The 26,924-nt window shown below is 37.3% G+C and overlaps 1 protein-coding gene across 9 annotated transcripts in view; it reads right to left on the reverse strand.

Annotated features, from left to right (window-relative positions):
- Window positions 1-26,924, reverse strand: part of CADPS2 (calcium dependent secretion activator 2) — a 284,388-nt gene that overhangs the window by 131,944 nt on the left and 125,520 nt on the right. For all 9 annotated transcript variants that reach the window (XM_077179002.1, XM_077179003.1, XM_077178999.1 and 6 more), the window contains exons 7-8: window positions 14,045-14,156; window positions 3,937-4,076 (exon numbers count right to left, since the gene is read on the reverse strand). In XM_077179002.1, the coding sequence (XP_077035117.1) occupies window positions 3,937-4,076; window positions 14,045-14,156 (252 nt within the window). The remainder of the gene's footprint in view (window positions 1-3,936; window positions 4,077-14,044; window positions 14,157-26,924) is intronic.

Raw genomic sequence — 26,924 nt, forward strand, 5'->3', positions numbered from 1 at the left:
TTAAAATATAATTTTTGGTTATGACTGTGGAAATCAAAGCGAGAACATGACTTGAAGGTGCTGCAGTCCAGAATGCTATTTGTGACTTTAGTACAAGACAGTATAATTTGTAGAAGGGAATATTCTTGAAACATAAATGCAAGACAAATTTTGAAGTCTTCCAACATATCCCCTGTGTTTGTAAGTAAAGTCAGCCTTAAAAAGGAGAAAATTTTCTCAAGAGATAAAATTGAAAACCACCATCAGATTTGGCCTGTGGGTTTTGCCAACTCTGCAGAACCTGAAATATTTGGGCACAGTTCCCATATCTAAAAAATTGTCTCTTACTGTAATTATCTCAGATAGAGTATTAATCTACTAAAACCCATCTTTCTGCAATTGGCTGTAGGATAAAATTTGAATTCAACTCCGAATAAATTTTGAGACTGTCATCTGAAAAACATTATGTAATGTCAACAGATTGCCTTCTTTTCCTATAACAGACAATGAATTTTGTATGTTAGTTTGTTAACTCTGACACAAATGTAAGTTGTCCAGTTCAAACACTGGTTAAGGATAAGGCATGAGATGCCTCTGAAAAATACAATGAAGAATTAGAACTTAGCTGGGTTGAACACACTAACTACACTAGAACTCTGTCACAAAGGTTGTAAAATTCAACTTGCTGATATGATGAAATTCCAGGAGAAAGGATGATCACATTCTGTCATCCTTTTATATCTGTTCCTTTTGTGTACTCTGTGACCCTGTACTTAAACATATGACAACATTCTAATAATAAAATAAAACAAAAACAAAATAAAATAAACATAGACAAAGATCTCCCTGTCATTTTCAGTATTCAGGATAGCAGCAGCTGTCTTTGAGCTCTTCAGCACTTGATTTTATCCTATGGCCTCCTTCATTATGTTTTAAACGAACCCTGCTTTACAGAGAGACTCAAATTTCCATATTGTGAAGGTTTTCCAGAGAATTGCACATCCTGGCACTGTTATAACCCTGCTCAGCAGAGCACAAATCTTTGGCTGAGCAAAGTGACACTGCCTCCACTCCCACAGCTCCTCCAGAGTGTGGGAACCCTTTTGTACCATATGCTTCCCTAGATTCACCTTCATATGTGTCTGATCCTGGGAGGTGGTACTGTTTTCCCTTGAAAACAGTACCCTCCTGAAAACAGGACAATTGAAATACTAAAAGTTTTAGGCTCCAGATATTAATTTTTAGGATATTTGGACTTGAAGAGCACAATGAATATTTAAAGCCCCATTTCCACTGACTTCAGCTAATAGCTGTTAGTGGTGTGCACCCCTATGAAATCAGATTCTAGTTTATCAAACTGGACACAGGAAACAAATAAGATACCATCAGTTACTATAGGTGGAAACATTTCAGTTTCTTACAAGGAAGTCCTTCTGTGCAGCACAAATGGGGATATAAGCCAGTTCCTTTCAATCAACCCTCAACTATTTTAACTGTGAAATATTCCTTTGCCTTTCTGATGATACTGCCCATCATCCATCACGGGTTTCCAGTCTCTTCACAAATGCAGATTTCCCTGATAACACAGCATGAGTTCAGAACCAGAGCAGCTTTAATATGTGTATTGAAGCAGATGGGAATCCCTCTTGAAAAAACAGCAAATGACCACTTAATACTTACACTTACCCAGGAAGTCAAGAGAAGGCTGCAGGGAGTGCCTGGATGATGGCTCTTCATAACATTAATAGTTCCTGACTGTACACACTAACAATTCTGCTAGCACGTGATCTTTTCCCTCTAAATAAATAACCTTTTCCTTCCTCTCACTGCAACTCCAGTGCTTCCTACAGTACCTCATCAATCTACTCAATGGTTATTGAAGGAATTGTTAAGTTTTTATTTCATTTCACATATGTTAATGGTGGAGAAGTCCACAGATCCACTGGTGCCCTAACTTTCCTTAACAAGTGTCTAGGTAATAATCATTATAGCTAATAGCTATAAAGAAAAGGAAATGATGACTGACCCAGAGCATTTTTAGTGAGAAGAATAGCCTAAAGAATAGTCACAGTAATGACCCTGAAGTAAAATGTAGAAGTAAATTACAGTGCCAGCAGACAAGTATTCAAAATCAATCTGAGGAAGCAACCACCAGCAGCAGACAAAAGGGATAATGGTTGAACTAAATTATTGACAACAATATTTGATTTGGTTCTTTAATGATCAGACAAGAAGACTGATATAAACCAGTATGGAAAACTGAACTGGGGAGGTTAGGAAGACCCTCTGAAGACCCCAGAAGAACAGCTCCTTGCCAAGACAGCCTCTGGGGAAACACAGGATCATGATGAGAGGAAACACTGGAGCCCTCTCCTTGTTGCTGAATCCAGCTGCACATTATACCCTAATTGGGGTTGTAGACAGCATGACCCCAACATTATCAGTGACCTGATCAAAAATGGGAACTTCTCCCAGTCATTGCTTGGGATGGGTGCATGGCAGCACAACACCCCTGATGTGTTTAGGGTGGCAGTTTGCAATTGAACCAGGTCATGTTCAGATGAATCTGTTGGGACATCATTCTTTGCTGATGTGCTTCAAGTCAGCCTGCCTGTGGGGCTGCCTTTTGACAAGGCTGCTGAGGAGGGCAGGCAGCAAGCACTGTGCCCCCTGCATCCTGCACTGCTGCAGCAGCTCAACACCCTCCAGCAGCAGGAAACTGAATCCAGGCTAGTGGGCTGGATCTAGACAAAGATGTGCCACCATCACCAAACCATTTCACAGGTGTTTGGTGAGTGCAAATGAATGGGGCAGAAGGTGGGACTCACAGGAGAGCGTCGTGCTTTAGTACAAACACTTTGCTCTGCTCTCTGCTCCAACTTATCCATGTTACCTGAGTCTTCCTGCTTTCTCCAGCTACATTATCCCATTTCCCTTATGTATTTGCTGCCCTGCTTGGAAGTTTTCTCATCTCAGTTCCAGTCTCCAAGCACAGTACCTCCAGTCCCCTGTTGACCCCATGATTGGTTTCCCCCCCTTCCTCACAGGTCACCAGGCACAGGTCTCCATGCACCAAATCCCATTGCTACAGTCCCAACCATTTGTGTCTAAGTTTCACAAAACCAAAATGAGGGATACAATTGGTACCTGGGAAATTTGAGTCCAACTGATTAACACTTTGAAAAAATTAAGTCAGTTTGGTTGCTTTTTTAAAGAAAGCATAATACATAGGAAATTTTGGCAATTATTGCCTGTGTACAATGGGCAGAATACAAACAGGAGGAATCTAAAATGAAACCTATACAGCATGGACAGTACATTGATTCTTTTTGATGGCTTTATAAAAAAATACAAACTTGCTTACTATCAGCAACACTACCTATTTTTGCAGGTGGGCTGAGGAATAGTGGTGGCAGTTGATTAAAGGAGCTCTCTTTATGAACAAATCTATTCCACACAGTTTCAGTGTTAGATAGAAAAACATCCTTAAACTAGCATTCATACATAAATTTTTTTCAAGAGAAAGACCATACAGCAGACAGAGAAAGGAAGGGGAGACTATGTGGCAAATACCACTTTATTCAGGTATATAATTAATCCTATTTTAATGGAAAAATATGTTTCTCCTAAATATTTTTTTAAAAAGTGCCATAAATTGCAACATTCAAACCAGTATCTAAATGAGACTGTACTCTAGGTTCTGCATTTCAGTCGTAGCTCGTCATCTGTATTTACACATCACTGAACATCTGAAATGAACCTTATTCCTGACTAGTCCCAAACTTTTTGTATAAAATGAAGATATATCACAATACCATAGTATAGGAAATGTTTTAGACATTTAAAATGTTTTACAAACTTTATGGTTTTAGATACTTTGTTAAATACTTTTTAGATACTTTGTTAAACATAGGCACAGTGAAACAAAATAGAGACAGCCAGGAAATGGACACTTACCCACAGTGCTTCATGTGAGGTGGTTTATCCATTCTCACTGCTAGTTTAATTTTCAGGTCACTGTCCTGGCTGTTTTTGGGAACTATCATTTTATGCAGATCAGGGGACTTTGGACTATTGGACGTTGGATATAACACAACCTGCAAGTCATGAAAAGAAAAACTTCAGCAAGTTGATTAAAAAAACTGCTTGTAGTCTTTAATGGAAACATCTAAGCAGTGAAGATTCTTGTTACATCTCCTCCAATACAAAAGATGACTAAAAAAGATTTCCTAAATCTAATAAACCAGCTGACTCAATCTCATTGTAACAGACCAATTTCAAAAATTAACTCCTTCCTTCTCTTACAAATGGAAATTTTCATATTATGAGTTAATAAAATTTCCTCCTGTTAATACATTTTGAATTAACTTTTTTTTTCTTTTAAAGGAACAGTTGGCATTTCAAAAGGGTCATGTACAATTAAATAGGAACTTAAACTTTTACATTATTCAGTGCTCTGCTGGAAACCCTTTTGAAGCCATTTGCTGTAGCATTATGCAACGGATCAGCCCTCCGTAGTGGCATTGCTTGAGAGAAGATAACCAAAGTGTATCTCTTGTTACTGTCTCCAATTTTGATCAACAGCATTAATAAAAGTCAATTTTAGTAAAAAAACACAGAAATTGTAGATGAATTCCAAAGCACCTTTGCTGCAAATGGAATGTAATAGATGTAAAATACTATGTCCAATCCACATGTGATATGACAAAAACCTTTTGTGTAATCCACAGTAATAGACATAAAAACCCCCAAACCACTGAATTTTAAAGATTTAATTTTTAAAACATTTATATAAATTTATTGAAACTTTTATTAACAAGTAATTTAGTGTAAGTCACAATAAATAAAATATTATTGTTATTAGTATTGTTAGTTATTTTTATTTATTAGTATTGTTAAATATTTATTTACCATCTAAAAAAGTGTATCCATTTATAGTCAGTACAATTAAAAATTACTGCTTCATCAAATTCTTACCCAAAGTGACATGTTCAGCAGTTAAATGCTGCTGAAATATAATTTCTTTCATTTTTCTTATAAGCACTACTTTTGAATCTGGATTCTGAAGTATTCTAAAGTATTAGATTTTAGACTCTAAAGTATTCTAAACATTCTACTTAGGAGACTTTCATAACATTCAGTGAGTTCTGAATTACAACTACCATGAATTACTGTTATCATTTAGAAAGTAACAACACACTAAAAAGCATCATTTTTCACATCTTTCATTTCTTGAAAAATAAAATGAATCATTATGTTAACCATCAAGTTAATTTCCTACACATAGTACTTGTGTCATATATATAAAATGCAATTTATTGTCCTCTGTGTTACTACAAAGGATAAGTTAAGGATTTGAGCAAAACTGTCCAAGCAAGTATAAATCTAACAGATGTTATTAGTCAAAAATATTACAACAGTGTCATTAAGATCTAAATCATCTGAAAGATGGTGTAAGTAGAAGGCCTTCAGTTCCTCATCTCAATATTTTGCAGAAGCACATTCTGTTAATATCAGGAGCTCCAGTCAAGCAGAGGAATATGATGCATCATTCCTAATCAAATATGCAACCTTTGTAAGACCAGTGGAAGAATTAACCTGTCAGATCTATTGAGTACATTCAGTACCTTTTAAAGCAATAGCAGAAGAATCAGTACATTCTGATTTTAGCAAACCTGGTTACCTTTTTTTCTTTTTGCAAATGCACAGAAACCACTACTTATAACAGAATTATTCCTTCTTTCTGGTTTTCATTCTGAGTAAAAGGCATTCCTTAAATAACATTTAAAAACATTTTGAGCATGGAAACCTTTGCATTCTGATGTATCAAGGGGGAAATTATTTTTAGTTTATTTATCCCTTTAACTGCAAGATTATATAAGCAGAATTATTATACATTCCTTCCATTTAGTCACTAGGCATTCACACAGGACTGCAGGTGATGCTAAGAATTTTTCCTTTTCTACAGTCTGCAATTCCTGTTGTCTTGTAACTGCTTATTACAACTCATGCATCTCAAGTGACACCTTTCTCCTGTCAACTTCCTGAGTTTTTAGAATGCCGATGAAAATAAAAGTAGACAAGAGTATGATTAATTTATATCTGTGGTAGTGACAATTCCTTTTCTGAATTTTAAAAGGAGTATTATGGAGCTCCAATTTCAAAGCTCTCACAAAGAATACGTATCTGTCAGACTATTTGACCCACTGTGCTGGGTTTGTATTACATTTTGTCAAGCCTTCCAGCTTTAAACAACGAGAGCTTGAAAGAACTTTGTAATCCAACTTTTTGTTACACAAAAAGACACACAAAGCATTTGACAAGCATGAATTATCTTTGCAAAAACCTTCATACTAATATTGCTCTTAAGGGCATTGATAGCTACTGTGAACCACAGCATCAGGTGGCTGTAAGCTGCAAGCTCCCACAAAATCACTGAAACCAAAACACTTGGCAACTTCTCCTTGATAAGAAAAGTAAAAAATTGCTGGAATTTCTATTAAAAGCATTCTCTCCACTATGGAATACTGCAGTGTTAGGTCATTGCCATTGTCCATGGAGAAACTTTCTAAGGTTATTCTGTGTCAGATTTCCTTAAGGATTTAAATCTTCTGGTTGTTTCATAATCTATTTTAAAAAATGAAATGGTATCAACTCAAATGTCTCCTCTGGCAGACATAAGAATCACCTAGAGGATACCCTCACTGTGCCTGAAAATTTTGTAAATTTAATAGAATTTCTACTGAATCATATGTTTCTGTACTACATCATATATTTCTGAAGTTTATTTTATTTTATTTTGATTTATTTTATTGTTCATACACCTGTGGATATCACCATGGCATTTTATTCAGCAGCAGCACAGAGCATTATGAGTTTTTAGTATAGGAAAGTGTTTACCATAATTATACTAACAGGTAATCAACATTAAAAAGTATAATGAACTATTAATGACTAGAAAGCTACATAGCAAACACAGCTGCTGTGCATTGCATTGCTTCAACTCATTTAAGGCAAATTAATAGTATGAGAACAGCGTGGGTTGAGATAATTCAGTAAATTTAATCATCTCATAATCATTAAAAAATACTTGACCACGTGTTCCAATTATATCTAGCATTATATTTCCTCAGACCACACAGTAACTAAAAAAGTGTCAAGTTCATTTTGTGCCCCTCCACATCTGGATGAAAAATAAACACAAAAATTTTAAATATCATAGAGCATAACTTGTAGGCATTTGTGCAAAGTGATGTTGTCAAAATATTGTTTCTTAGCTGTAAACGACCAAAAGTGTTTCTCTCTTGACCTTAAAAGTTGACAGGTAGAAAGACGTTGAAGCTAATATCATTTGATAGCTAAACTAACCACCGTTTTTGTGATTCCATTATTTATTTAGGTCCCCAGCTGGATCACAATAAAAGAAGTTAATTTAAGTACACCTGAGCCAAACAGTCAATCCAGAAAGGCAACTATTAATTCTATTTTTGGCACATTGATCATATCTTCTTTTAAAGGTATGAAAGAAAGGTTGAGTTGTCCAAAGTATTCTAAAAGCTTGAACAAAGAAATCTGGGGGCATTCTTGCTTTCTCAGAGAAGATAACTGAGCAAAAGATTCAGAGTCAAAAGTGCTGTGCTGAAGTATCTCCTACTGGTACTCCCATGTTGAGATAAAGCTATCAAGCTAACCGTTCCAGGCTGCAGTTGTCCTGTTATCAAAAAAAATATGCAGCCTCCAAAAGGGACTCAAGAAGGCAAGAGGCAAACAGACTAGCAAGACCTTGAGAAAAATCAAGAGTCAAGATATTCTCTGTATTTTCCGCCACCTGACACCTGTGGCTGCATGTCAGCCAACTTATGTCCTCATGTTCTGGATGCTCCCCAGTCCCCTACTTCCACCAAACACCATGATGTTCAACAGCTGAACACAAGTGATGGAGTTACCCAATCAATACTTCTGACCCAAGTATTTGATATGAGAAAGATTTTTCAAGTAGGGATGGTCTAAGACACATTTTGAGATCTTAGACTCTGGGCACCAGACCTTGGTAATCATGGTGATTCTGAGACGACTATGCTGAGTTTTGGCTCACTGTCACAAGGAAAAGAGATGAAAGTGAAGAAGATCTGCATCTTAATGCCCTGGCTGAAGAGGCAGGTGATGTTTAGCATGCTATTACAGAAAATTGTTATCTTGCCTTCAGTACAGACAGATCTGTAAAAAAAAGAAAGATGCAGCCTATCCACAGTCTCCTCTTCATAACACAGCCTGGGTCATCTTCAGAAAGCAAACCAAACCTCAGCCTAGCCCCATCCCCAGGGATGCTACTGATGCATGGGGCTGCCCTGGTGTCTCCCAGTCCTGTCCTGTGCCCTGATACCCCAGGGAGTTGCTCCTGCTTCTGGCACCCAGCTTCCTATCCTTTCTCCAAACTCTACAGTCTCCAACAGCAAAGCTAGAAAATTATCTGAGACAAAAGTTCTCATGCCTGATGTGCTCTTTCAGAATACAAACGGCTCCAACCTCACTTATGGGACATCTGATTTTGGAAGAAATGTCTACTGAAATGTCTCTTCTCAAGACATCTTCTGCCCTAACTTGAAAGTCTGGAGCTGTTCTGTGTTGTCAGCCCCTTTCCCAAAGACTGGCTGATGTCAGAAAGGCAGAAGCTGCTGTCAGTGTGACAAGAAGCTCAGCTGCATGCCCCAGCAGCAGCCTGCCAAGCACAGCACTGCACTCACTTTCCCTGAGCATTAAGTCATGACACCCTGCTGCCAGGAGGATGAAGAAAAAGAAGCTAAAGAAGAGACTCAAATTGGAGGTAGAAAGGGGAAAAGGAGATGTCTCTCTTGAGAATAATCCCCTTACAAAAGTTATCATCTTGGGAACCCCTAAAGAACGAGTTAATAAGAGCTCGATCACCAAGGGAGTTTATGAGTTTTCTATGCAAGCTCCATCATCTCACCTATTGAGTGATCTCTTGCTTTTTGGCTATGACTGCATTATGGCTGAAACACCAAGACAAGGCTTTGGATAACAGGTGGTTAAAAAGAAACAAAAAACAAGAGAAATTGAATAGGCACATGGTGAGAGAGGTATCTAAAATACTGCTGATGGAAAAGAACTGGGAAGACTTCACAATTTACACAATCAACCTCTGTTGATGGTGCTGCCTGAACACTAACCCTAACAGGCCTTAGCAATTGATGAAAGTAGTCTTTGAGTCCTTCCCAAAGAGCCTCTCCCCCACATCTAAGAGAGACAAAGCCTGAATGCAAAATATCTCAAGCATCTTCAATGAGAGGCACTCTCAAAGAAGCTTCTGAGAACCTCCCTGTTAGAATGGAAACAATAATACTCAGACAATCACAGAGTGCTGACAGGCAAACTACTTGGGGAGCAAGAGACAAAGCAGGAGTGGAAGCAATCTCTTATAATTTTCCAGACTTAAAAAAGAAAGACAGAAGAACTCAGGGCTGAGAAACCACAGTAATTTCAAAGTGTGATGGAGAAACACAATCCCCAGGATGGCAGGCTTTAAATTAACAGTCACAGAATGAAACTGTCTCTGCTCAGGGGCTCTTTGAATGTGGCACAGAAGAAAAACAACAACTGCCCAGTGCAGTTGACATTCAGAAACCCATCAATCCTGTGAGTATAGGTACCTAGCCAGTACTGCTATTTTATAATTTTAAATCAAACACAGAGTAACAGCACTAAAGGAAAAAAAACCCAAAAAGCATAGCTGCACAGCTAATTATTGCTGGTTGCAGCTGACTGTCACATGCAGGCTGTGAGACAATAGTTCTCTTTTAATTGAATAGTCAGAGCAACAAGGCTGAAATATTCTTATATTCAAAAGGTATCAGCGATCAAACACCACCTGCTGCTCTCACATTGTATCCACATGTGTGCTAAGCACGCACAAGGGCTGTCACTTTGAATTACCTACTAGGTCTGAACATCTTTATGCACAAAGTACTGAACAAGCAAAAGTGGTCTCAGATCCCTGAGTTTCAGAAACCACCAGGCTGATTTTTTTAGAAGCAGTTACATCAAACTCTGAGGGCTTCTTCACACTTTCTCAGCTGTTGCACGTACAAATGAAACATCAATTCTGCCTTCTGCATGCACATACAAAAATTATTCAAGTGGCCAGATCAGTATCAGTCACATAAAATCTGTACCACAAATTTCAAAGATCTTTGACCAAAGTAAGTTCTTAACATTTCCTCATCAGAATAAATTTAGCTTCAAAGATGCAGCCTGCTTCCCTTTCTAGAAGTTAGTCAGGGGTTCAATTCACTGTATGTAGAGGTCCGCACAAACAGACACACACCACTCCAAAAGCTCATGTTCTGCAGAACCCAAATCCAAATAACATCCTTTCCCTTTTTGCACAGCACACATCTCTGTTTTTAATTTCAGTGAAAAACTGAATTTGTACAACTGTTCTCCAGTTTGTGTAGAACAGAGAATAAATACTAAGATTTGTTTTTGTTTGAAAGTGGTCAGCAGGAAACCAGAAGAATATTCTACAGCAAGCAAAATATTCTCTTGGGATTCACAACTGGATTTATTGTTATTTTTGGAGGAAGATAGCCGTATCAGGCAAGGGACATAGCAAGTATTACTTCCTTTCAGTTAACCACGTCTTAAATGCTTTGAGTGAAAAGATGTTAAATACAGACATCAGCATTTCTATCACTTGGTGCTGACCTGGTGGCGGCTTCCACAGCAGAGGTTGTGAGCCTGAGTTTTCAAACATGGAGTATAAAAAGCTGCAAGTATGATCTGTCGTCTCTACTGAAAGCACTGGTGAATCCCCTCTGCTCCCCGATGTGCTAATTAATTACTTCTGGAAATAAGCGGTGACTTCCCTGTAAACAAGGGGCCTACTGATATCAGGGTCTACATCTTAAGTTCACAAGTTAGAGAATCACCATCCACTGATGGGTTCAATGGAAATACCTTCTCCTCTACAGTACTGGGGACACCACTGCTGGCTCCATATTTCATACCTTAGATCTCTTCTCCTAAAAAACTGACCCCTTGGTGGCAGAAGAAACCTTTTGGTATGCGATGGAAGTTCAAAATTCAAATCATGTAACTTGATGCTGCCTTCTATTTCTAATTATAGATTAAACAGAACAAAACCTTCAGGATAACTGCAAGGTATTGGAAATGCAAGCTTCAGTAATGTAGAAAAGTGGTATCAGGTCAAGACACATACTCTTAAGAAAGTATTTGACAGATGAAAATTAATGTCCACAGTAAGCCTACCTCAGAAGGGGTAGGTTTGAGTTGAATTATTAAGTACAGGAAAAATACCAGTAGGAAGGATCTTCAGACCTTTTCCAAGGATAAGAAACCTAGCTGAATCAGATGGACTTCTGCAAGTCACTGCATTGTAATGACCATGCATAAAGTTGCCAAACTTTATAAAAATTAGGCTTATCCAGTAGGATCCCACATGTTTTCAAATGATACCTGAATTTAAATCTCTCAGACTTGAAAACAAAGACATCACCAAAAGAAGAGCTTGAAAGCTAAAATGTGTACCACAAGAGTACATAGTACTGCAAATTATTTTGTAAAAATTCTGTCAAATCTTCTCCCAGTCTCCCCTGAAGCTAGCAACCACCTCTCATAAATACCCTGGTTATATCAGAGAAGTGAGTTGGAAGATTTCTCTTTCTCCTGAATTAAGGGTCTAATCCCATGAGCTGGAAGTTGTCTGTCAGCAACCACAGGTTTTACCTGGGAGGTGCAGAAAGACAGACACCCAAACAGACTACTACACAGCCAGCATGCCCTTTTTATGTCACTTTTCACTGCTAAAGACCATGTGCATGTACATAGGTTCATTGTGGGAGGTTTATCTTTTACTGACTTATCTTTCTCAGATGGCATTCTTTGGCAAATCAGGAGTGTATTATACAATAGAAAAGCAGTATCCAGGCATCTCTGGGATACTCCTGTTTGCTGTTCCCAATCTCAGCACAAGTTTTAATGCAAGGGGGAGAAAGGTGATGGCCTTTATACTTTTTCACAAGGCGGGGAAAAACAGCAAAAAGAAATTATTTTAATAGACTTATTCTGGTACAAAGCACCAAATCTCAAGCATCTGATAAAAGCAAGCAGCAAATACCAGGAAAGTGAGAATCAGAAACAGAAGATTGCTCTTCCTTACCTCATCTTTTAGAGATCTTGCTTTGTCTCTGGGAAAGCTGGGTCAGACTCCAACAACAGGGCACTGAGGTCACTATCCCCTCTCAATTACTTGGGTTTTTTTCTCTTTCCCCTCACCCCTCCCAACCAAGACACTTTCTTTAAACTGCTTGGACCAGCTGACAAACACAGATGTGTCAGAAGGCAGCCAGGAATGTGCAGGGAGGGGAAAGAGTAAAAAACCTACAAACCAATCCTCTGTGGCCACAGGACACAAGTAAGGAAAAAGCTATACTCAATATTTTACATTTGAAATGTATTTATTCTTTAAAATTAAATTTGAAATCTTTTTAACTTCCCATCCTAGAAACTTAGACAAGCTGCAGCGTGAGAAAGCAGACCAAGGCTGGTACCTGAACTTTGGCTATTTGAGGTTGCAGAAACAGAGGATCTTGCTAAAACCTGTGATACTTTTAGCCTCTTTGTATGGATAATGCTTCTTTTCTTCTCTGACTCCTTGGCAATGAGTATGCTGGCTACTGTTCACAATGGCCACATAGTCCCTCCTCCACTGTCCTTCACCTTGGCACTTGACTTTCCTTCTGCTTCTTTGAAAGGATTGTGCAAGGAGGAACAGAGACAAAACTTCTCTGTGGTTAGTAACACCATGCAATTTCACCCTTTCAGTGTCTCTTTTATTGTTCTGAATCCAGATATTGGCGACTCTGGTTTGCTCAGTTGCACCTCCTGTGCACATCTGTGGCACCTCTGTGCCTGTCACACTGCCTGCCTGGCTCTTGCCAGGGCATTACCTCTGCGGGAACCTTCTCCATGCAGATCCCACCTACACCTTGACCAAGTGACCTTGGAAGCCCCTTAGAAGGATATGAGATGAGGCAAGAAGTAATCCTGAAGATACATTCCTGACCTTAACAAGTGACACAATGCATGGGACAACATTGTCCCATTGTCTGAGCGTAACCACATATCCTCAGAGGACACAAAGTGCAGAAGAGCCCTGCTCTTTCCAATGAGCTTGCTTGCTTGAATGAGAAACAGCCAGGACTCTGATTGTAGAACTAGGCATTAAAATGTGAGCTATCTTCCATGTGCTACATGTCAGAGGGGAAAATTTCAACAGAAGAAGAGGAGGAGATTTGTAGAGCCTCTATGCCTCATTAACCTTACCCTCTTCTTTCTATGATACATTGCACTCTCTAGCTCTTGATTTTGGCCTAAGAAGGATAAATTTACAGAATTTGCAGAACAGTCTGAGTTGGAAGGGACCCAGAAGGATCACTGAAGCCAGCTATTAAGTGGATGGCCCATATGGCGATCGAACCCATGACCTTGGCATTATTAGCACTGTCCTCTGACTAACTGAGCCAATATCAGGTTATCCTGCCAAGATAGGGAAACACAGAAACGGAGGAAAAGCTCATGGAGTACAACAATAAGCTCTTACTTAACTCACATATCATCCCTCACTCCTCTCCCATTCTGCTCCATCCTTCTACCACTTAAGTCCTCCCTTCCTTATCCCCATTGTTTGCTACATTTATTATATGCCAAGTCCTACCCCTCTCCCTTTCACTTGTAATTTGAATAGATAAAAGCATTGATATGTCACGTAGAAATTAATGCTTTAAATAAGACAAAGAGAACCACTGCGGATGCCGGATGTAAGTTTCTGAAAGGTAATTAAAGTCAACCTACCACGTTTGAACACTGGTAAAAGCCACCCTTACATAAAAAAAGCCCTGTTTGATAGAGCCACAGCAGAACAGGCTGGTAATGAAGGCCTTATACCATTTTATGGCACATTTTATCAATATTCACACTTCTACCCATCATTTCTCACATATTTCTCTTTTCTGCACATAATACTCACTCTTCCCAGTTCTTTATCTTCAAGTGCCAGCACCCCGGTGCTTTCTGTAAAGAGTTTTACTTTGACAACAGGCCGAGGGTGAGTAGTGGTGAAATCCCCTTGGGTTCCCCATCTGCAACAAAAAAACCAACAAAATTTAACTGGGGCTGAGTACAGGCCTGAGAGTGATAGGACTTTTAATGTTTTTGTAGAATTTTTATCTATGCACTCTTGGAACCTAATTTTCAAGCTTTAGGAGGAGGAGGGTGGGAAAGAAAAGGAAGGTACATTTTTGAACATCCAAGATCATATCTACATAGAAAAAATGGCTTTTCTCTGTGATAAAACAAATCAGGGATTTCTGTATGACTTTTGTTATAAAATATCAATCCAAAATTTTTTAATAGCAAAACTCAAAGAACAGAAATTATATCTTCATAGAGAAAAAAGAACCAAGCAAGAAGATAAAGAGAGATCTATTTTCTATGAAAAATATTCACTATCTTCTGCACACCAGTCAAATTAATTTACCAAAGAACCATGTCGGAATTTACTTCAGGCAACCACAGCATGAATAAATTAGGAGACTTAGGCAGAGAAAATCTTGTATTTTATATTATATATTTTACAACTTAGAATGTAGAAAAAACATAAACACAAATGCAAATAATAGGAAAAAAATATTATCGGAGTGACTATAGCTCTGCAAAATAATTACTGCCACAAGGCTCTGTGCTTTTAGAGAACCTTAATTAGGCAGACAGACTTCTAGTCATTAATCTCTTATCTCAGTTAAGACACTTGGTTTGCCAGCCTTCCCCCCCCTCCTCCCTGTGTGTCAGTGGTACAAAAACCAAAAGTTATACAAATTAGGTTGCAATTTCCTTCAATGATCTATTCCATTATCCTGGACAACCACATGGAGCTCCTTGCATTAACTGATTAAACCGATTGTGATTATGCTAGTAGGTACAAAAAACGCAAAAAGTAAGCACAGCTCCAGTTTCTCCTGGTTTTGTCCACTGTGTGAGATATTACAATTATCAGAAACTAATAAAATAAAGAAAACAGATGACCTTAAGAGTATGCTCTATAAAAGGATGTATTACACAAGCCAAAATCTTAGGCCCTCATTTAGGAAAAGCAACAATTTTCATTTACAATCAAGAATACACAATCTCTCCAGTATTGCAATGTGAACATAGAATAGCAATTTTCCAGCAAAGGGACCTACTAAGCAAAAGAAAATGCTTCAATTAGCATGAGTTACAGACTTCAAGACCAAATCTAGAAAGTAATATGCAATCAAAACCAAAAAGCTTTAAGGAAGCAGCAGTTCTGTATAAACCAGTCCTACAGGTGGCTGAACATGCCTGACTCTGAAAGGGAGGTTCACCACAAATTGATCGAATCTTGCACTAAATTCTCTCTTCTTCACCCTGACTGGGTTAGATAGATGCTTAATCTGTCTGTGGTGTGCATAGCTTTAGCCTCAGCAAAGTGGTAATAGAAATAGGAACTCTGACAAATTACCTTCCTGAGTGAGAGAAAACCTGTTTATGATCTGATGATAGATGCTGCAAATTCAGAATAAGACAATGCCTGGCACTACTGCTTCTCCCTGTGGTGGTGCCGGGGTAGTTTTTGTCACAACACAGAAACGAAATTTCCAAGGAGAAAGCACCTTTATAAAAGGTGAGATAGTTGTATTTTTAGTTTAGCCTCCAGATCCCAGTATTCAGGAAGCATGCTGCCTTGAACTTGGAAACACAATCTAAGCACTTTGATAGCTGCACCTTCTCTCTCAGCTGTCAGGTTTGCTTGTCCCTGAGCTTCCAGAGGCATTAAACTGTGCATGCCATATTGGACAGCACCACACAAAAACCCCAAGAGAGACTCCCATTAAAGTAACAGAACAAACCCAAACCCTCTCTACAAAAGTCTAGTGCCAGCATCGATTCATATAAAAGAGAAGAGAAAGAAGAGGTCATGCTGACTGAAGGGAACAGACCCAGCCCATTCAATGAAGAGAACACTGCCTGCTCAGTTCTGCAAGCTGAGCAGCAGTGTGGGCTTCAGCATCTGCTGGGGTTTGAGCACCCTAGCATCAAGTTCAAAGAACTTCCTGGAAAGTGGTGCAGCTTTCTTTGGAGACCCAGGCTCCATCTCTGCAGGACACAGCCCCCAGGGATGGGACACACATGAGCCTTGCCCAGGAAGCTGAGAGAATTTGCTCCTTCTCCAATTTAGAGGCACAGAGAGAGACTGATGAGAATGGGAGTAACGTGGGGTCATCCACCTGTTGTTGGCACTTATGTAGTATCAGAAATCACTTTTAACATTAAATCTGATCGCCAGCTTTGACTGACATCTTTCTCTCATCCCTTGTTCCATCTGCAGCAGTAAGTGAAAATCTTGGGCTGAAAAAGAATGGTCTGAATCAATTTCTAAGGCTTAATGTTCATGGTAGAAATATTCCATGCACTTATTCGCATGCTCCTGGATGATTAGGACTTCAGCTGACTCCCATAGCTTCTCAGGAACATTTCTTTGGAAGTGAATTACGTGTCAGAGCTGATGATCACAGAATTTACTGACTAGGTCTTAGTATCATTCCTCACCTCATGAAAGAGCTCCTGAGAAATCATGTTCTGTTAGAAAAGGCAAATCCAAGATTGCATCCCTTACTAACACACTTAACGTGTGGGCATCTGATGTTCCCATCAGTTGCCAATATAACAGCAAAGTACGTGTAGCTCATCCTTTTGTTCCTTGTGTATTATTAGAACACAAGTCTTGTTTCTTTGAAGCTTCATGTTTTTGCAGAGGTATGAATTCATATAATTTGAAATGAGCAGCCAAAAGAGTGGTATCATGTTGATTTTAGTTTGCTCCTTCTAAGAAAGAACATAAAAGACCCAATACTCCAAGCAAACTGACAAACTGATTGAGTTCATCTATATGCTGTACATTTAAAAGCTCATTATTATGTTATTATGCATCAGGCCACATCTGAAGCAGAAGTCAGAAATGACAGCCTAATCCAAACTCCAACTTGTAATCTAACTTGTATGAATGTTTATGTTAATAAAAATTTGCATTATTTTGTTTTGTCGGTATGAAATGAGGTGTAGCAATAAGAATGGCCTTTCTGGATGTAGTTTGCATTGTCAATATCTCCCAATAAACTTCAGTTCTGTTAGAGATAAAATTCTGATCTGTAAAGATTGTGCCATGAATATAACAAGATACCAGGAACTCAGTATTTATTAAGGATGAACCAAAATAAAGGAAGGACTGAGTAAAGCATGCAGGTGTACATAAGCTAGCCTATTTTGAAATATTCTTTACTGCTCTGAAATGATATAGGTGTTCAAGATCTGTCAGATTTTAACTTTGTTTTCTCCCCTGGCTATTTCTTTTATGACAGCTGGCCAGACTCCAGTCAACAAATCAACAATTTGTTTACTCTTCCTGTTTATGAATAATACTTCATTTTAACCAAATTCCATTTAAATGGATATCACACTTTCAGCTTCTATATCACAGAGCATAAAAAAATATATCAGATTTTCAGCATACAGATCAATTTAAAATTCATTACAACATACATGCAAACAATAACTTTGAATAAGGTACTGTCCTATCACCAGCTGTGACTAAGAACTGTGTAATTAAATTGCATCAATCTCCCCTATAATGCCAAGATTGTAAATACAGTATTTCTAGACAATAAATAAGATTTTACTGAATCACTTGTTATTTCCACTGTAAAATTCCATCCATTTTCTCCATAATTTTGGATATTTATTCTAGATCTATATATCTGTTCAAGGAGCTGGTGAGTTTAATGGTGAAAATAGGTCAGGAGAATACCTAATAATTAATGAAATCAATACCTGAATAGTAATTATAATTATGAAAATTTTGATCACCATTACTGTGATTTCTTGTTTCAACTATTAGATTTTAGGTGCTAGTATAATTACATCCACTTTGTTTCTCAAAAATTTCATTATTTTCTTCCAAAACAAATTTGTTGCCTGTAAAATGCATTTTTTGACCCCTATTAAAGCATTAATATTTCTGGTTCTTGCATTTCTTAATCTCCTGGGAGAGAACATCTCCTTTAAATTTAAAAGCTAAGCTGCTATGTATAGGTCAGACAAATCAATGCCAAGTTTGGGTCTGCACCCTGATATTCTTCCTGAAGAAAATACAGTACTTCCCAGAAAATATTTTTTTCTGAACCACAGACATTGAAGTCAACCACCATACAAAAGATTGTTCACATTATTCGCAAGACAAAAATTTTTAAATTGTTTAACTGAACTACTTTCTGTTTTAAACAGGAACTAACAATGTGGTCTCCAGAATCTGAATGCTGAATAAAAAAAAGCTGCTTTTCTTTATATTTTAACTTTCAACATCAACAACTGAAATGTTTTCTGCATGAAAATAGATCTTACAGCTGACTTTTACTTCTCATACAGCTGAACCTGTAGGTTGAAACCTGGCTTTCTGTGAAAAGAGAAGCTATTTCTTTGTGCCATTTAGAGCTTGTTTGAGTCAAAGTATATTGCAGGTAATTAACTTACAGCTTGCTCTGCACTGGAGCTCCTGAAGGAATGATGGAAGAAAGGATGAAAGATCAAGCAAATTAATTCATCTACCGTATGAAATTGTTATTTGCAAACAGTGTACCTTTAGTAAATCTTAACTACAAAGAAAAATGCAATGATTTGTTTTTGTAATAGCATATGTTTTAACTAGCAAATGTATGCAAATGATGGAAACAAAAAACCACCTCCACACCTTTGGAGGAACCATTGATTTTTGAGTACTGGTCCCATAATGTGAAAAATTTTGGTGCTGAAAGTGTTCAGATGGGAAGTGCAAAATTTTAGACAAAACAAGTATGTATCTCATGCAATATTTATATTAAATAACTACCCTTATAGTATGGTTGTTTTTTTGTCTGTTTAAATCTTGCTAGATAAACTGTTCAAAGTAACAATAATTTCAACACTAATTGCTGCAGTGAGTGCATGGCACTTTTAGCTGCAGCCCATGTAGCATACTGGATACCTCTAAAAGTACCAACTTTTAGTCTAAAAAAAGCCCCTAATTCTGCCTCTTCAGGCTCTCATTTCACCACATAATTTTCCTCTGTTTAAATAATTTTTCTGCTTTTACCTACTCATTCTCCTTACTATAGAAACTGCAGTGATTTGATGTTTGTTCATCTTTAACCATAAGCCACAGTCTTTTCACCATATTTCTCTCTTGCTGTCAGAGGTACGTGGGTTGATATAATAATTAGAGACAAAATATATTGCCAGAGTTTATTTCCCTTCACTGCAAAAGTACCTACTGCCAGCAAGAAGGTGAATGTTTATTTCAGCTGAAGATTTATCACTGTGTCACAGAAACCCCTCTAAGGGAATTTATTCTTCTACTTCAGTTTGGAATGCATTTCATACACTGGAAACAGCAGCAAATTTCTCTCTCAGGTTTTCCATTTAACTCATGGTCTCTGTTAGTCAAAACTTTTTTTATGAGATCATGGGGGTGAATGTAATGAAATTTATTATTCTAAGCAAATATCTAGAAATTTTATTTTAGCCCTATTTATTGGAATACTTTATTTCTGATAAAATACCAACTCTACAGAATTTTTACACCATTTTTTTGTCCTCAGCAATATGGAAATCTCATTTTTAAAACCAGTATCAGAGTGTATTAGTTTCCTTGGTGCCATCTTTTGCATCATTCTGGGTTTGACTTTGGGTTTAAGCCTTCTACATAACCTCAATGTGTTTCTTAACTATTAATTAAATTACCTTAAGAGGCCTTCTGGAAGAGTTTTCTTATCTGCTATCCAAACAGGGATGTGGATAGAGCTGGAATGAGCAGGAAGACCCACCTAAGCCATTTTATTAAGCATCTTACTGCTCCACAGGAGTAAGAGATTTACCAGCCCTTCAACTTTGCACATCTTGGAGCTGGACTGAAAACAGTATGTTGAGGTCTCTGCAATATCTTTGTGTTTCAACCATGTCAAGAACCTATACCATCTCTGTTGTTTCTACTTTGCTTAGAAACAAACTTTAACTGTATAAAACCAGGTATCTTAACCCTCAGGTTAGAAATCACACTCAGATTAGAAATCCCACTCATGGTGCAAGTTGTATGAAATACCAGGAAACTAAAGGATGGAGGAGGCTCAGCACCCCCTGACACATCCAAGTACACTGATACATTGAAGCACTTCAAATGCAGGTCTGAAAAACCTTCTGTTGTTAGTGAAGGATTGTGTGAGTGTGGACTTTATGAAGTGATGCACATTACTATGTCCAACTGCACAGATACAGAGAGAGAAGATGTGAGACTGTGAGCCAGGCGTTGTAGCAGCAGTGCAAGTCACCCCACAGCAATTTGACAATAAATCTATAATTTGACGAGGAGGCTCCACTCACACAAATAAAAATAGAGTTAAATCCATACTTATCTGATTTTGGTGTTTTTACTGAGACTCCTAAAGAGAGTATTAGTTGGTGCTAATTGCTACTTGTTCTTCCCCGCTGATACTTGGAAAAATATCACAAGCATTTCATTTTCTCTTCTGAGCACAAAATTACTCATCCATTTGTTAATGATTGACACCAGGATGCTAAACTGGAAATCATAGATTTAACTCTAACAGCTGTCTCATACAGCCCAAAAACATGTTTATTTTTTGTTATGACTACCATACAAAATTATATGAACATTGAAGCTTCTCCCTTTGAAAAAGGATATTGAAAAGTACTGCACATGCAACAGAAGTTTATTGTGCACCACTAAGGATTTAATAGGCTAAAGACCATTCCTTATATGCAATATTACAACCATTATTTTCATTTATTTAGTTATTTAGGTATGCATTCTCCAGTACATCAGTGAGATCTGGAATTAATGCTTGAAACCCCAAGGGAAAGAGCTTGCATTTCTATAATGCTTAGAATGGGATTTACATTGTAAATGCTTTCCCTGGAAATATTTTTTTGTTTCTTTATTTCAAAATTACTCATTTATTTTAACGGAAGAATAAGGAGCATAATTTTCTCACTCAGAGCAAGCACATTAAGCTGCAGCTGAAAAGCAAGGCATAAAGAAAGTTCTAAACAAATAATAAAAACTTTTCACAGTAGAAGCACAGACAAGTTCCACACTCAGGCAAACTGAACCATGAGGTATCCATGTGTCTGGCCTTTCATTACTGATCTCACCTAATCTTCTTTTACTCTCTTCTTCCCTGTGTTACTATGATTCCCCTATTTTAAGCACAGATCTTGAGGAGAACTACAGATTCATTGTTTTACAATCCCTATCGAAGAAACACTGATACTCTGCATAAATGCTTTCTCTATTTAGCTACTACCTTATGGACTGTCAGCTATTGAAGGAGAATGACAATGGCAATGGTTCTAACGCTGAGGTTCCAATCAAAGTGTTCCTAAAGCTAAATATAGATAGGAGAAAAAGAAATTGTTCTAAGGAGGTGAATGACAGGAGAAAGGGAAAGTACTGTGAAAAGGGAAGTCCTGGTAAAAGTATGGAAAGTCACACAATTACTTTCAAATGTCACCTTTGATTCCACCTAAGCTGAGTCTACACTACTGTCTTTTACCCTTTATCATTTACTTCTGTCTATATGGGAACTTTTGACCCAGCACACTAATAATTTGAAATGCAGACTAACAAACCATCTCTTCAGCACTTCCCTTCCAGAAAATTTGTGTCCAGCACCTGCAGCTGCACACACCAAACAGCCCGTTGCTTAACTTCTCAATGCATTTCTGAGCCACTATCTAGTGCAGTCACTAAAAGAAAATGTAAATGTTTGGGTAATTTTTTTTCTTTTTTTGTGGATTCAGCAGCAAAATTAAGGGGTTTTAGGGTGATTGTTACAAAACATTGGGAATCCCTTCTCGGAACTTTTTTCTCAAGGAACAGAAAGCTCCAAAATGTAATTTCAGCAACAGCAAGGATACAGTGTTTTGATGGATATGCTATATTGTAATGCTCCTTTATACAACTAGACTAATATGAAAGGGAAAAGAGAATAATCTGTCAGTATGCAGATTTTTTTTTTCAGGATCTGCTTTTGGTAAAATAATAACTGTTTTAAATAAAAAAAAAATAGATCTCAAAATTACTGTTTATCTGAGAGCTAATAATGATCTATGCACAATCATGTATTTATTAATTATTAATTATTAATATATGAAATAATTACTTGTAAAAAATCACAAGAAAACTGAGTCTAGTTTTTTTTCAAACAAAAAAGTATCTAATAGAAAGCAGAAAAGCAAACCAGAAGAGGGATCCCGTGCATAATAAGCACCTAAGTAAAAACACTCATTTAGGCTTCCTACACTGAAAAGTAGAAAAGTGCACTCTAACAGTACAGAATGCTATTATGACAAGTATTGTCATTACAAACATAAAACAGTATGAATAAATGATTAGTCTTGCTTTCCCATCTCACTTTAATACAGGCTACCAAGACACAAGCCAGGGTGAAAATTTTCATGGTGTGTATCTAGACTGACACACTGCCAGGTGCTGGCAAGCACTGGTACACACTGAGTGAACAATTCATGAGAGGCATTACCTCCTGTTTCCCACCAAGGTTCAAACCCACCTAGAGACTGATGATGGGCACAAGGGCAAGACATGGTGATTTATGCTCTCAACATTTCTATATGCATATTTATTTCACTTTTTCCTTGAAAGATATAATTATGAATCCGTCACAATACTGTTAAAAGTTGCAACTCCTATTTGCTTCATGTTACTTCGTATTTCTGTGACACTTTAAACCTTCAAAATCTTGTCAAACATTGATAAACTCGCAGTACTTTGATGAAGCAGGTAGATGCTGTCATGTCAGTCTAAAGATGTGGGAAAACAAATCACAAACTAGGCTGACCTACCTGGGCCTGCAGAGTCTACCAGGAAGGAGCCAGGAATAAAATCAGAAAATGTCATTATTCCAGTTGGCATAAGACCAATTAGTGTGTTTTATTCTGAAACCCCTTTTATTGCTCTTTCTGACTCATACTGCTCTTATCAGCTGTCCACACTACCCTGCCTTTGTTTTTGCTGTCCTCCTACTCTCAATTCACTGGTATTGCTTTCAAATAGGCACATTAACCTGTAGACTCACACCTTAAATTATGTGTAGTTATTAAGAAATTTCAGGATCTATAAATAGATTTTCTTCACCTGTTCAGTGGGCTCTTCTGTATTCTAGAAGTACTGGACTTCTCAACACCTCTGAGGACCAATGCACATACTAACACAGTGACATGAGCATTTGAGATGTATAAAGTATTCTTAGCCTGAACAGGATCCAAAAGCAGGAACTCTGTTTCAAACCCTTTTTCTCAAGATTTCTCTTTACCCAAAACAACAACCCTAAACTAAATTAGGCTGTAAAATGTGTTCCAATTAAAACACTGTATCTAATAAAATATTTTCTAATTAATTTGAATGTACCTGTGTCATACTTACAAGACATATAAGCAAATTTTTGAAAGGTCAGTCTCTTCAAATCAAGATACAAGAATAGGATATTTTTAAAATATAAAACTGGGCATTCAGGTCATATCAAAATTTAAGAAGAATCCAAAGGAATTGTTTTCAAGTCAACTATTGCCCACAAACAATAATTGAACTTTCCCAAGATAAGACAGGTGCAGAGCACTCTGAAACACAAAATTTCAAATTCACTCTACTGAAGTATTCCAGGAGGAGAAGGGAGGTAAAATTTGAGGTAATCCTTCTCCCCCACCTTTTTCTTTGACAGACCACATCCCTGTAGATGATGCTTTACAGGCTGCCCTTGCCTTCAGCTTGACCCAGCCAGAGACCCGGTAGATATATTAGAATAAGGCTTTCCTGATCAAAACCATTTTGCTTATAAGCAAGATTTAATGGTGGAGATTTGGCTTCACCATGCTATTCATAGCCAAAGGCCTTCCAGTTTTAAGCTGGATCACACATCTGCATTTGCTTTAGCACGATGTTATAGAAAGCTTACAGCTGTCTGCAAGATATTAGTTGCATTTGTTGTGGATCAGGTGGAAATGAGAATGGAAACAGACACAACTTGTGCATTAAGCAGTGTGGAAACAGTCTTCCTCCAAGCTCTGATTGTTATAGTGAAAGGCCTGGGTGGGACATGCATCTCCAAACCCAAAATTTTCCAAAATGCACTGTGAAATAAAACTGGCATCAGTCTTGCAAGAGACATGTCATATAATACTACATTTTAAAAGAAGACAGATACATAGCTGTTCTTTCCAGTGGTGCCTCTGGATGAGGAGGGTTAATACTCTCTCTATATGCTATATGTATTATATAGAGTATATATATAATATACCCTAATATATGCCTTGGTGACATAAGGATTATGTTTATTATTGACTATCCAAATAGAGCAGAGAATACAACCAACCTTAATTATCTCCTTTCATCCCCATTTCTTCCATGCTATGCTTCTTTATCTGAAAAGAGAATATTCCCTTCTAACAAAAGTGGCTTTCACAAGTCCCTCAGATAGAACAGACTTAGACTATTTTGGGAGTTAATCACAGAATCACCATAAAATTTAGGCTGAAAGGAACCTCTGGAGGTCACCTAGTTCAAACCCTGTGCAGAGCAAGAAAAGTTAAAATTAGGTTGTTCAGGTTATTATCCAGTGGAGTTTCAAATGTCTTTTAATATTAAGTGTCTGTATATAATTCATATTTCTCTGCAATAAGAGAGAGGAAAAATTTCTTCTACAATATAAAATAGTAATCAATGTCAGATCATAAAACCAAGGCACCAAGTGAAACTTGGTGAAACTCTTTTATGTGAAACTTTTCCAGCATTAATCCAGAAGACACACTGAGATAAATGTGTATTCTTTTTCTTCTCGATAATTTCCTTTGCAGAACCAAGGAAACATCAGATACTTTCCTACTGTTAATTTCTTTTTTCCCCTCTTAACAGCTGGATAGCAAACATATACGGTATTTAATCAATGCACCAATTTTTTGAAAGATTGTTTCTTCACTGTATTACGTGAACTGCCCCGAAAAGAAATACATACTGATACATGACAAGATGAACACAATGATGGAATTTTTACTTTAGAGATAGAAAGGTGAATTTTAGAGAAAATTATAACAACAATTCAGGCCAGCCTAGTTTATGAAAGCAGACAGACTTTGTTTCCTGTCATGATCCCCACCATTCCCCTTAAAATTCCAAAATACTATTAAAGGATCCTGCTCATCTTCACCAAGTTTTCAGCATTGCATACATCAGCACAATTATGTCTCTCAAACTTGAGCCTGTGAAGTGATATTACTAAAAATACACAGATGTTCACTAACAAATGACCTCACTTTTGTAAATGTTGCCTAAAATGCATTTACAACTTAAAGAAAACAACTCTCTATGCCAAAATTAGGATGAACTACTTTGCAGTTGATCTGTGACATCAACACTGGATTTGCAGCACCTAGCTGCAAGGAGAAATCTTTCAGAGGTAATAAACAGTCAAAGGAACAGGTGAAAGTAAAAAACCCTGATCAAGAAGCTAAATCCTAAAGAAAATTTATCCTCAGAAGATACATTAGGAAGCATATGAACAGAAAGCTAAGCCCAGTTGTATCAGGTACTATGAAAATGCAGTCTTAGTAGTCCCATGTAGAAAATCCCATGCTCAAATATACCCATTTCAATAAAAAAGCACCCAAACAAAGAACAGAAAACACTGCAAACACTGTAAGGAGAGTTAGTCAGCTTGCCAGCAACAGAAGAGTTTGATTACTGCCAAAACTTGTCTTTCTGTCCCACCCTTCTTCTTACGTGTATTCTCTCATTTTCTATTTAAGAATCCAAGCAATATGAGGCAAGTTAAACTGCTTCATTTTACCTTTTCTCTTGTGCAAAAGCAAGAACATGAATTCCTACACATGAAAACAATATGAGGAATGACTGCAGAAAACCAACAGTACAATTAAAGTACTACTGAATGGAACAAACTTCACTTATGCACATGTATCAGACAGAGAGCAGTAGCAGGTGGGAAAAGAGGAGTAGGTGTGCTTTCTCTTCCTTTACACACTGTGTATATCTGTGCTGTCAACCACAAGCTAGGTGACAGTTTTAAGTGCTATTGTCCCCTTGTTTCCCTTAATCAAAAATAAAAAACTATAAAGATGTAGGGACTATGATGAAGATGAAGAAAGAGAACTTCCTGATGTTTGGAACATGATTGTCCAACCTTATAAATGCTATTTATCTTTTTCCCTTTAGAAAAGTCATCTTAGGCCACATTCTCAAAACATCATATTAAAAAAGTACTATTTTTTTATGAGTGATCATGTAATTTAAGAAAGTCTGATATTTTATAAATTAGGCCTTTTTCTCCATTTTTAAAACTGCTCTCTGGAAGGTTTTCTATGCAATCTTTAGCTAATGTATGCACAAGTTCTCATACTTCAAATACTTTATGGAATTAATGATGGTAGAATATGGCATAAAAAATAATGTGAGCAGCATTTACTTTATTTGTGCAGTACTGACTGAGGTTCCCTGCCTCCTCTAGTCAGATTTAATCATGCATTCTTCACATACTTCTAACATATAATAGCCCTTTTAATAAGATTCTACAATCACTGGCAGTAAAATATGATCATCTTATTTGTCTTGTTCACATGAAGAATAAATATTCTGTCTCTATTAAAGTTTTCTCACCACCAAGATATGATCTTTTCTGATTGCATAAGTATGTGACAAGAAAAAGGCACATGCAGTACTAAAATACAGTATGTTCCCATTTTTTTATTTTTAGGCA

Source organism: Agelaius phoeniceus, chromosome 5 (genome assembly GCF_051311805.1).
Source record: "Agelaius phoeniceus isolate bAgePho1 chromosome 5, bAgePho1.hap1, whole genome shotgun sequence".
In the NCBI taxonomy this organism is placed as follows: Eukaryota; Metazoa; Chordata; class Aves; order Passeriformes; family Icteridae; genus Agelaius; species Agelaius phoeniceus.